Raw genomic sequence first — 12,051 nt, 5'->3', positions numbered from 1 at the left:
CTGATCACTTCCAGGTATGGCTCAAAAAAAAAAAAAAAGTAAATAATAAATAAAATTAAAGGAGAAACAGAAGTAGGACTCAGATGGAAAGCTCTTACACAATCATGGTTCCAAGATTTTTAAGATCGCCACTAAAAGCCATTCCCAGGTTACCGTGTCCCATTTTTGTAGAGGTCAAGGCAACACTGCTCGAGTATAAAATAAATACTGCAAGCTGGGAACAGATTGTTAACCACAGGGTAAGTCCATTGCCAACACTTCTTAGGTCAGGAATAACTTCTGGGGCTGGAGCAATAGCACAGCAGGCAGAGCGTTTGCCTTGCACACGGCCAACCTAGGTTCGATCCCCAGCATCCCATCTGGCCCCCCCGAGCACCACCAGGAGTAATTCCTGACTGCAGAGCCAGGAGTATCCCCTGAGCATTGCTGGGTGTGACCCAAAAAGCCAAAAAAAAAAAAGGAATGACCTCTGATTCTGAAGTTCTGTTTTCAGTTTTGAGAGTTTCTTGCTTCAGCTCTCCACCCAACCCTCACCAGGGACCCATGGGGTAGGTGGGTGTATCTAGACACCTGTGGTACATCAAGGGTTCAGCTCAGAACTGACACTGCCCTGGGCGCTTCCTGGGCCACGGAGCCTTCTCCAGGCTCCTTTTCACTGAGGACCCCAGATCTCATGGCAGGGTAGTGGGGCTGCAGGTCTAAGCCACACTCTCGGGGAAAGCACGTAAGCCAAGGAGCCACTTTCCTGCCCCTCGATGGCAGCCTGGGAGGCAGCTGCCTTCTCTATGAAAGACATTAAGAAAATAAGGACCTGGGCGTCTAGGAATTTTTTTTTTTCATTAGCCTATACACAGTATTAGCACTGGCCAATGTCTTAAGTTTATCAGCAATACTAAGCCACAGACTACCTGAGAATAATATCCTTGTGCCAGTGGGAATGACCTAGTAGTGAAGGGCAAACTATAAACCCGACTTAATAAAATCCTGATGGTCCAAACTAGAGGGGTAGCGCGCTGCCAACCCCTTACTACGTGCTATCTCCAACACGCTCTACCGGATGGCCAGACTAGACTAGATCATTTTTCACACTGCCATAAACTCTATCATCACATTTTTACTATATATTTTTTTCAGGATAATAAACATTTTTTAAAAATCAGTTTGCCACTTAATACCCCAAAACTCTTCAATTCAGGTTTGGAGCTGCTTTAGGATACCTTAAAATACACCTTTTTATTGGGGGGGGGGGCACCTGGTGATGCACAGGGGTTACTCCTGGCTCTGCACCTCAGGGATCACTCCTGGCAGTGCTCGGAGTGACCATATAGCGGCATGCCAGGAATGAACCCAGGGCCGGCCACTGACAAGGCAAACACCCTACTTACTGCACTCTCTCTCCGGCCTTTAAACACTCCGATTCTTGGCCCTGAGGGGCGGGGGTGCGTGCCAGGCAGCCGTGCCGCACTGCCCAACACTGAGCCAGCGGCCTAGGGGCCAAAGTATCACCAGGCTCGGCTTCTGGGTCCCCTGAGCAATGTGAAAAATGATCCCAAAATAAATAATTTTTTTTTTTAGATTTTACATTAATTCTAAGAAAGAAAGTTACAAACTGTTAAATGGAAAGGGGGTTTAATCAGAAACTGCCCCGAGGGCCGAAGTGCACGTCCTGCCTGAGGGAGCCCAGGGCTCCTTCCCCCCACAGGATGCGGTGCCCTGGGTCCTGCTGGGAAGGGCTCCTGAGCACCAGCGGGAGTGCTCCCTCCCAGAAAGAAGAGATCCACGCTGAAGGGGCAGGAACACAGCTGAGTGCTAGAGCACTTAAGTGTTTTGCATGTGTGAGGCCCTGGGTTCAGCCGTGGGCACAGAATAAATAAGTAAGTGAACAAAGACAAATGGGCCTGGGACAGAATAGTGGGGATGGATCCTCGTCACCACAGGTCCTCTCGAGCACCTGTGGGTGCTCCCCGGGACAGCCTGGAGGCATTACAGGGCAGGTGGGGGAGCACTTCAGAATCACTGGGAACAGGGAAACAAAACAAAGACAACAAAGGAATGAAGCAGCCAAAGGACACAGAAAAAAGCAAAAAAAAAAAAAAAAAAAAAAACTTGTTACAAGAAAGCTGTACGGTTGCTCTGTAGGAAGAGACAAATAGGCCTCAGGAAACGTCTTACAATCTGAAAATGTCACCAGTGCCCAAGGATCAAGAGGTGAGGTGCCACAAAATTCTCCTTGATGATTCATTCTGCGTAGTGTTACTTACCGAGAAGTCCCTTGAGAAAATAAAAACAAACTACCGACCGCTCTATGAGTGAAAAAGAATGGATTACTGAAACATGCCACATCACGGGTCTCAAAAACATTACACAAGAGATCCTCCCGAGGGGACAGAGAGAGGGCTGAAGGTGGGGCACTTGTCTGCACGCCTCTCCGGCGGCCCAGGCAGTCCCCGGAACCTGCCGGGAGTCCTGAGTGCAAAAGCAGAATAACCCCTGAGCACCACCAGGTGTGGCCCCCAAACAAAAATAACAAAGCTCTTAAACAAGAAGACATTTCATGAAACGTCTGAGACAGAAAGCAGAGCGGTAGGTTTTGAGGGTTCGGAGAAAGGAGAAATGACCATTAATGATCTCAGAGTTTCTTCTTCAGATGATAGGAAACTGCCAGTTACTATGCACCTTTTTTGCAGGGGAGGGGTTGTCGGGCTGGGCCTTACCCTGCTGGCTACTCCTAGCTCTGGGGCAGGGGTCACGCTGAGGGAACATGTGGTTCAGGGGACCCCAAGGATCAGGGCACGGCAAGCACCGTGATCCTGGTACTACCTCTCTGAGCACAAAGTGTACATTTTTTCTTTTTTTTTTATTATTGAGAAATAAGAAATTTATTTTTAAATTTTTTAGATTTTATTTTTTAATGACTCACCATGAGGTACAGTTACAGACTTACAAACTTTCGTGCTTGTGTTTCAGTCATACAATGATCAAGTACCCATCCCTCCACCAGTACCCATCTTCCACCACCAATGGTCCCAAGTATCCCTCCCCCACCACCCACCCTCCCTCCCGCCTCTGTGGCAGGCACACTGCCAAAGTGTACATTTTTTAATAGATCTTTAAAGTATAAACATCTTACATCTCCAAAAACTCTCACAAAATAAAATAGATGACTGTTGCCCATCCCAGATTTCACACATGCCACAAAACAGTGGAAAGCATCGCTCCCTTAAGTCTACGGAACTGAGAAAGACAAACCGCTCATGATGCCACAGATTACACACCGAGCAGCTATGCTACCGTAATTGCTTCTGAGCATACCAAATGGCACTTTTCACAAAATTCTTAATGAGCAACTTTTTAAAATCAGTTAAGATGATCCTTCCAAAGAGAAAAGAGAAAAGCGACTGCCATAGAGGCAGACTGGGGGGTGGGGGGTGATGGGAGGGAACCTGGGGACACTGGTGCTGGGAAACATGCCCCGGTATGGAGGGATGGGTGTTGGGACACTGTAGGACTGAAACCTAACCTCAGTGAACGGCTTTGTAAGGGTGTAGGATGACATTGCTTTGTCCTTTCCTAAGGGTTTATCTTTTTTGCTTTTTTTTTTTTTTAGAGGGGGGTCACACCCAGCAATGCTCAGGGGTTACTCCTGGCTCTGCACTCAGGAATTACTCCTGGCGGTGCTCAGGGGACCCTATGGGATGCTGGGAATCGAACTCGGGTCGGTCGCGTGCAAGGCAAATGCCCTACCTGCTATATGCTATTGCTCCAGCCCCTGTAAGGGTCTATCTTACAGTGATTCTTAAAAAAAAATCTTAAAATTAAAAAAAAAAAATCAGAATTTAAGACAGAAAAAAAAAAAAGACAAGTGTTTCGGGTCTGGGGAGACGCTCAATGTGCTGAGCAGGGCTCCGCCTGCAGGAGGCCCAGGCTGGAACCCCAGCAGCACAGGGGGGGGTCCAGGGTCCGGAGCCCTGCGATGGGAGGAGCCCCTGGGCCCCAGGAGGCGGCATCCAGTTCTACCAGCCACCAAAAAGAAATCAGCTAAAACCCAGACAGGAAAGACGAGATTCTCATCTGAAATGTCACCAAGAACGAAGAATCGGGCTGGAAAGAATTCCAAGGATTCCGAGCAACCTAGACTGAAACAGAACAAACTCACACAACTTCATTTTAGTAAACGGGACGATCTGATGCAGCGCGGCAGAACTGAAGCCACGCGAGGAACTAGCAAAGCCAAAACGAACTCTCTCCCGCCTCGGAATGAGGAAGGAGACTGGCGCTAGCTTTGAGCACCACTAACTCAGCGAAACGCGGAAGCAGACACACGGTGGCAGCTGAAGATCCCAAGAAAGCACCTTCCCTCACCTCTCTCCAGACGGACTCCGGGAAGCTGCAAGGCCACAGGCCAGAGAAGAGTACGCAGGACGGGCGCCTGCCTGGCACGCAGCCAACAGGGCTTCTGCCTTCCGGTTCCCTGAGCCCCCCAAGAGTGATCCCTGACCCAAGGGCCAGGAGTAAGCCCTCACGGCCTGGCAAAAATAAATAAATTAAATAAAGTCTGCCTATCCTGTAGAGGTAGCCCAGGAGTTAAGTTTGCCCTGGACAAGGCCAACCCAGGTTCAATTCCTGGCATTCCATATGGTCCCCCAGGAGTAATTTCTGAATGCAGAGCCAAGAGTAAGTTGAGCATCAGCAGGTAGTATGCCCCCACCCCCCCCCAAAAAAAAGATGCTTTGCATTTGTCTGACCCAGGTTTGATTCCATGCACTGCATGGTCCCTTGAGCACTGCCCAGAGTGATCCCCTTGGGTCCTGCCAGGTATGAAACCAACCCCACCTCCCCCCGAAATAATAGTAAATAAAATTTGCCTATCCCTCTCATTACATCTAATGTAATATCAAAAAGCAAATACGAGGGACCGAAGCAATAACATGGTGGGTAAGGTACTTTCCTTGCATTCAGCCAACAGGGTCTGATATCGAGCACTCAGATGGTCACCAAGGTCCCTCCAGGAGTGATCCCTGAGCACCAAGCTAAGAGTAAACCCTAGGCACTGCCAAGTGACCCAAAAACAAAACAAAACAAAAAAAAAGGAAGCATCCATGGAGCCCCGCCAGTAGGGATTCTTTAGCACAGAACTAAGAGTAAGCCCTGAGCACCAATGGGTGTGGCCCAAATAGGGGGAAAAAAGTAAATATGATTTACCACGGACTGGAGCGATAGGTTTGCCTTGCATGAGGCCGACCTGGGTTTGATTCCTCTGACCCTCTCGGAGAGCCTGGCAAGCTACCTGTGTCGCATTCAATATGGCAGAAGCAGTAACAACAAGTCTCACAATGGAGATGTTACTGGTGCCCATTCAAGCAAATTGATGAACAACGACGACAGTGCTACAGATTTACCATAAGACCAAATGACCCTTCTTTTTGCTTTAAAGGCTTATTTTTCTAAAGAAATTAGCAGAGGGGCTGGAACAATAGTACAGCAGGTAGGGCATTTGCCTTGCACTCGGCCGACCTGGGTTCGATTCCCAGCATCCCATATGGTCCCCTGAGCACCACCAGGGGTAATTCCTGAGTGCAGAGCCAGGAGTAACCCCTGTGCATCGCCGGGTGTGACCCAAAAAGAAAAAGAAAAAGAAATTAGCAGAAGTTAGCTCTTTTAATTGCCAATGTTGTCTACTGTGAACATCCTTTTGAAATAATTTGAATAAATTCTATTTCTAAACAGAATAGAGGCAAAATACATGGAGGCAAAATACCCACCATGTATTTCCTCCTATTACTTCCACCAAGAATTATTTCCTGATTAACTCTAAATTACTCAGTTAATTCTTTTGTTTTACATCTACATATAATCCAAGCACTGTTGACCTGTATAGTGCTTTGCAGAGACCATTAAGGTCTGAAGAGTTTATTTCTTCAACAAAATTATAAATTACTTAAGAATGAAATCTGTGTGATCTTTTACAACAAACTTGAATTCTTTTACACAAAGTTAAGTACACACGGGCAGCCTCAGTACGTAAAAGAGTAAATTTACCCTCCGGAAACATCAAACAAGTTCCAGAGATAATGGACTCATTCACAGAGTCAATCAGTCGCAAGCAGGGCACAGGGGTGCTCACAGCTGCCCCCGAGCCTCACCACCTCTCTAACTTCTCCGCGGCGCCTTCACACACCCACATTCCAGGTTCTGCCAAGCATGCCCTGTGCCTTTGTCCGCACCATGCCCCCTAGCCACAAATGTTCCCTACACCAGCTGGCTACGAACCACCAGACCTCGGATGAGTACACAAGACTGGCAGGTGCACCAGGTGAAGAGAGGTGAAGGTCACCGGGTGAAAAGGGCTGAAAATCACTCTCTACACCAGAGTCACCACCTCGCCTCGCCTCGCCTCGAACATAGGCTGACACCCGAAGAGGTTCCTGTAAGAGGAAAAGCTTCTCTAGTTTGAACGTGTGAGTACAAGTCAAAGCTCCCAGTTGCTGGAGAGAGAGAGAGAGTACACAGGTTAGAGGACTTGCATGAGAACGACCCATTAGATCACGGCATATGGTTCCCCAGGCAGCACCAGCAGTGACCTCTGAGCACAGAGCAAGGAAACAACGGCTGGAAACTGCTGGTATGGCCCACCCTCCGCCCACCACACACCCCCCCCTGACTTCAGAAAGCTTTCTCTAGCCCCGCACATCCCCTGCAGGACAACCTCTCCATACGCCATATGCCAAGAACAAGTCTGATTTTTTTTTTTTAATGTAAGGCATCTTCCAGCCTGCTTCTGCTTATTTTGAGAAGAGATACTACATACAGGTGGTCCAAAACTCTAGAGGCGCTAACTCAAGGAGTCCACAGTGAGCAATGAAGTGAACAAGGTCCTTCTCCCCAGAGACCAACCTGATTAGCTCTGAGTGCCTTTTCTAAGCAACAGTGTTTTCCAGCTGAAGACGTAGCTCCGTGGTTGAGCATTGCTGCTTTTCATGTGTGAGGTCCTAGCGTATTTTTTTCTAGTGTCATCCCCCACCCCCACCCCCACAAAATTGCTTTCTGCTATAAACAGAGCCTCACAGCCACATTCTGATTCAAAGCTGGTACCTGTGACATGATCTGTGCATCAGACATTCTGCTGTAACATGTCTATGAGAAGATGCACCGTGAGTTAGGTGTGGGAGTCACACCCAGGGATGTGCTGGGGGCTAGGGTCACCTCGGCACAGCGCCAGGCCTGTGTCCTATCCGAGTCGGGCTCCCCAGTTCCACACAATGAACTGTCAAGGACCCAATCTCCTCGGGAGACTGCAGACAAACACGGGATACACACACGGGGGCGTCTTGAACTGCGAGAACTTCACAATGGGCACCGGCACCTCAAGCTCCAGTGCTGGAGTCTTCAGACAGTGGTTTTAACCCGGGAACCGGCAACAGGCTGGAACTGGCAACTGAAAACCACTGTTCTCGGGGGACATGACGCAACTTGTGAAATGCAGCTTTCTTATTCAGAAAACAAGGCAAGGTTCTCATGACACTAAACTTAAATATGTTCACTGCTCTAACTTCTCCTAGATGTCAATCTTGTTTTCCATTTTCTTTGCAAAACATTTTCGTGGAAGTATGTCTGAGATTTTTTTTTTATTTTAACATAAACCCAAAAGTCCTACAGAAAGCAACGAGTGTAAATATACCAAGATTTCTAGAAAAGGCTTCCACTTACAAGCTCAAAAGCTCTGTAACAATTACCTTTTGCTCTTCTCTTTCCGTTGCATGGTGACACTTTTCAATTCTCCAGTGCCTCAGGAAATCGCGAAGGTAGCCGAAGAGGGTGAGCACACCATATCCCACGTATGTGAGCACGGCGACCAGCATCGGGGTCTCTTCGAAGGCTTCGTTAAATGGTCTTTTGTACAGTCCTCCATTTTGCATAACATGATGGATCTAGAAGGGAAGTTTAAAATATTGATTTTAATCATGGGAATGAAAAAAGAAAAATCCCACTTGGGGCTAGCGAGACAGCTTGAGAGGCTAAGTGCTTGCGAAGCAGGAGCCCTGAGTCTGCTGCCCTGCCAGCATGCGCCCCAAGCACAGAGCCACAGTAGGCCCCAAATACTACCAGGTGTAGTCTGAATAATAACAATGATGATGATGGTGATGATGATGATGATGATGACATGGCTGGGGAGAGAGCTCAAAGACTGACGCTCATGGCTGCATGTTGGAAGCCCCCTGTTTGATTCCCTGCAGCAGGTGTCCTGAGCAACACGGTGACCCATAAACCACAGATGAAGTGTATACTGCCCCCGCCCCCCCAACATCACAGCATGTGGTCCCCAAACAAAATGAAGCCAATCTGTATCCTCAGATGTTTGCAGAGGTGTGCCTTCAGGATTCTGTAAGAATTCTCTTTTAAAGTCCCCCAAGAATGAGACCAGAGTAGGGCATCTGCCTTGCACACAGCCAACCCGGATTCAATCCCTGGTATCCGAGATGTTCCCTCAAGCACCACCAGGAATAATTCTTGAGAGCAGAGCTAGGAGTAACCCCTGAGCACGATCCAAAAACAAAACAAAACTTTTGGTTTGGGGTGGGATCCAAAAACAAAACAAAACAAAGTCCACCAAGATTTAAGCAGGAAACTTTTCTCAAAAGAAAAAATGTGCAAGTTCACATCCAAAAGAACAAGAGCAACCAGTGCTGGCATGGATGTGGGGAGAAAGGGATGCTCCTTCACTGTCAGTGGGAATGCCGAATGGTCCAGCCTTTCTGGAAAACAATATGGATGTTTCTCAAAAACCTAGAAACTGAGCTCCCAATTGCCCCAGCAATACCACTCCAGGGAATATGCTCTGGGGGCCCAAGAACACGCAGCAGAAACACCATCTGCACTCCTATGTTCACTGCAGCACCATTCACAATAGTCAGAATCTGGAAACAACCTGAGTGCCCAAGAACAGGCGAATGGATAAAGAAACTATGGCACATCTACACAATGGAATACTATGCGGCTGTCAGGAAAAATGAAGTCATGAAATTTGCCTACAAGCAGCTGGACACGGAGAGTGTCATGCTGAGTGAAATGAGTCAGAAGGAGAGGGACAGATATAGAATGACTGCATTCATTTGTGGTATGTAAAAATATATACACTAGAAAACTAATATCCATAGTCAGGGAAAACAGGGTCTAGGAGAACTGGTCACTGGTTGGAACTAACCACAAGTGTGTGGTGGGGGCTGAGGGCAGGTAAGATAGAGAAGAGACCAGTATGACAATAATAGCTGGGAATGACCATGGCGGACAAGATCTGAGGGTTAAAAGTAGGTAAAGGGATTTTCTTGATAAACTTTCAGTATGAATACTGCAAACCACAATGCCTGAAAGGGGAGAGAGGAAAGGAAGGAGGGAGGAGGAGGAGGGGAGGAGGAGGGGAGAGACAGAGACAGAGAGACAGAGACAGAGAGAGAGAGAGAGAGAGAGAGAGAGAGAGAAGCGCCTGCCATCGAGGCAGGCTGCAGTGGGGGGTGGGGGTGATGGGAGGGAACCTGGGGACACTGGTGGAGGGATGGGTGCTAGAATACTGTCTGACTGAAATCCAATCTTGAGCAGCTTTGTAAGGGTATATCTCACAGTGATTCAATAAAAAAGTAAAAAAGAAAAAAAAAAGAAGAAGGGGCTGGAGCGATAGCACAGCAGGTAGGGTGTTTGCCTTGCATGCGGCCGACCCGGGTTCAGTTCCCAGCATCCCATATGGTCCCCTGAGCACCGCCAGGGGTAATTCCTGAGTGCAGAGCCAAGAATAACCCCTGTGCATCGCCCAGTGTGACCCAAAAAGAAAAAAAAAAAGAAAAGAAAAAGGAAAAATGTGCAAGTTCTACATACACCAATAAACAGCAGACACATAGGCAGAGAGAAGGGACTGCCTAAGAACACGACCCAGCCCCAATTTCCACCATTATTTGAGTTTATGAAATAGATAATGAAAGGTTTGGGTTGGAGAATGTATAATTCCCATGTTCTAATAGAGAAAACAACAAATACATAAATCAACAAAGAGAAAATATTCTAAAATATAAAAAAAAAAAACAGCTGAAATGATCAAAAACAAATCAAGGCAGGGGCTGGAGTGACAGTAAGGGGTTCGGGCATTTCCCATGGACACTTGGTTTCTATCCCCAGCACTCCCTGGAGTCCCTGACACGTCAGGAGTGACAAGTGTAGAGCCAGGAGTAAGCTGAGTCCTGCCCAGTGTGGCCCCCAAATAAAACAATTATAATAATCTTAAAATAACGCCAACTGCTTGGTACCAGCATTCAATTTCTAATCTTTTTTTTAATGATCTGCTGGCAGTGAGACACACCGTGAAAAGGCTGCTCTCGGCGCTCCCGGGTTTCTGCCTACAAGGTGTGAAGAATGCTGTAGGTAGATCTGGAGATAACTGCCCGACGTGAGCGCGTCCACGCCAGCAGGCACGCGGCTCACTCTCTAGGAAGGAGGGAATGAAGTTCACTCTATCACCGGCTCCCTTAAAATTAGGTGCATCTTAGGGCCTTTAGAGTCAACTAAGCGATGACTCTGAATGTGGTCTCCGTTTAGAACCCAGGTCGCTCTGATCACACAGGGTCAGAATAAATTCTGTACTTCACCCGCCCCCCCCCCTTTCTTTTTGCAGTGCCAGTAACTGAACCCAGGATCTCACACATACAAGGCAGGTGCTCTATCACTGAGACAGTCCATAAGAAAACTGGGCTGGAGCGAGAGCACAGCGGATATGGCGTTTGCCCTGCACACAGCCGACCCGGGTTCGATTCCCAGCATCCCATATGGTCCCCTGAGCACTGCCAGGAGTAATTCCTGAGTGCAGAGCCAGGAGTAACCCCTGTGTATCGCCAGTGTGACCCAAAAAAAGGAAAGAAAGAAAGAAAGAAAGAAAGAAAGAAAGAAAGAAAGAAAGAAAGAAAGAAAGAAAGAAAGAAAGAAAGAAAGAAAGAAAGAAAGAAAGAAAGAAAGAAAGAAAGAAAGAAAATTGAGCTTCAAGTAATGGTAATAAAACTACATCTTTCACACAATTAAAATAGCATTATCATCGAATACATATACCACAGAAGAAAGTATCAGGTTTGGTGTTTTGTTTGGGGGCCACACCTGGTGGTGCTCTGGCCCGCCCTGAGCTCAGGGATCACTCCTAGAGGCCTCAGGGGACCGTCCAGGAGGCCTCGTGCAAGGCAAGCGCCAGGTGGCTGCATTCCCTCACTCCGGTCCCAGGACCAGGTGGGCTCTGCTCATCAGGACACCTCTAGCAGGGGGAGGAGCCAGTGCGTGCCCGAGTCCTCGGCACTCGGCAGTGTCTTATTGTTATTACTACGGAAAATAGCGCCTTGCGCCTTGCTCGCTCTTGGCCTTGCTCGCTCTCCGAGCCCGGGTTCTCCCTGGAACACGTCTCTCCCCTGCTGGCCTCCATTTCTTCGCTTGTAGATTCCCAATCTGGAGGGGGCTGTGTTCTCTCGCAAACACGTACTACTCCCTTTCTGCCCCAGCATTTTTCTAAAGGAGTTTCAATATAAATTTCCTTGTGTCGTGGAAGGAAGGGAGGAAGGAGCACCTCTATAGGAACTCGACAAATATTTGCAGAATGAATGAAAATACACAATATACTCTTCACTCTTACAAAAATAAGTCCTCTGGCATAGAGATGGTTAAGTTAATTACAAAATTAAGAAAATTACTAGGACATTTCTAAAACTCATATCGAATACCTTTTGTCACGGCTGACACTAAAGCAAGGGTTACGATATATTTATTCTTACGATACATTTCATTCAAACTTTGGATCTGGCAGGAAAGAGAGCTCTTCAGAGGTCTCTCAAGCATTCTAACATGTGAATCATACTAACACCAAGGCAATTAAAATATGCATATATTAGAGAGGTCAGAGTGATAATACGGAGGGTAGGGCATTTGCCTTGCACGTGGCTGACTCAGGTTCAAAATCCAGCATCCAGCATATGGTCCCCCAGGACCTACAGGAGTAATTTTCAGAGGCAGGAGTAACCCCTGAGCATCACT

At 47.6% G+C, this 12,051-nt stretch overlaps 1 protein-coding gene across 1 annotated transcript in view; it reads right to left on the bottom strand.

Moving 5' to 3' along the window:
* The window catches only part of SPTLC2 (serine palmitoyltransferase long chain base subunit 2), a 91,322-nt gene that overhangs the window by 50,477 nt on the left and 28,794 nt on the right, over nt 1-12,051 (bottom strand). Inside the window, exon 2 of the mRNA XM_055132001.1 lies at nt 7,734-7,928. Within this exon, the coding sequence (XP_054987976.1) occupies nt 7,734-7,928 (195 nt within the window). The remainder of the gene's footprint in view (nt 1-7,733; nt 7,929-12,051) is intronic.

The sequence above is a fragment of the Sorex araneus genome, chromosome 3 (genome assembly GCF_027595985.1).
Source record: "Sorex araneus isolate mSorAra2 chromosome 3, mSorAra2.pri, whole genome shotgun sequence".
Classification (NCBI taxonomy): Eukaryota; Metazoa; Chordata; class Mammalia; order Eulipotyphla; family Soricidae; genus Sorex; species Sorex araneus.
Note: the sequence above shows the minus strand (reverse complement) of the source record. Positions and strands in the feature narration are given on the sequence as shown.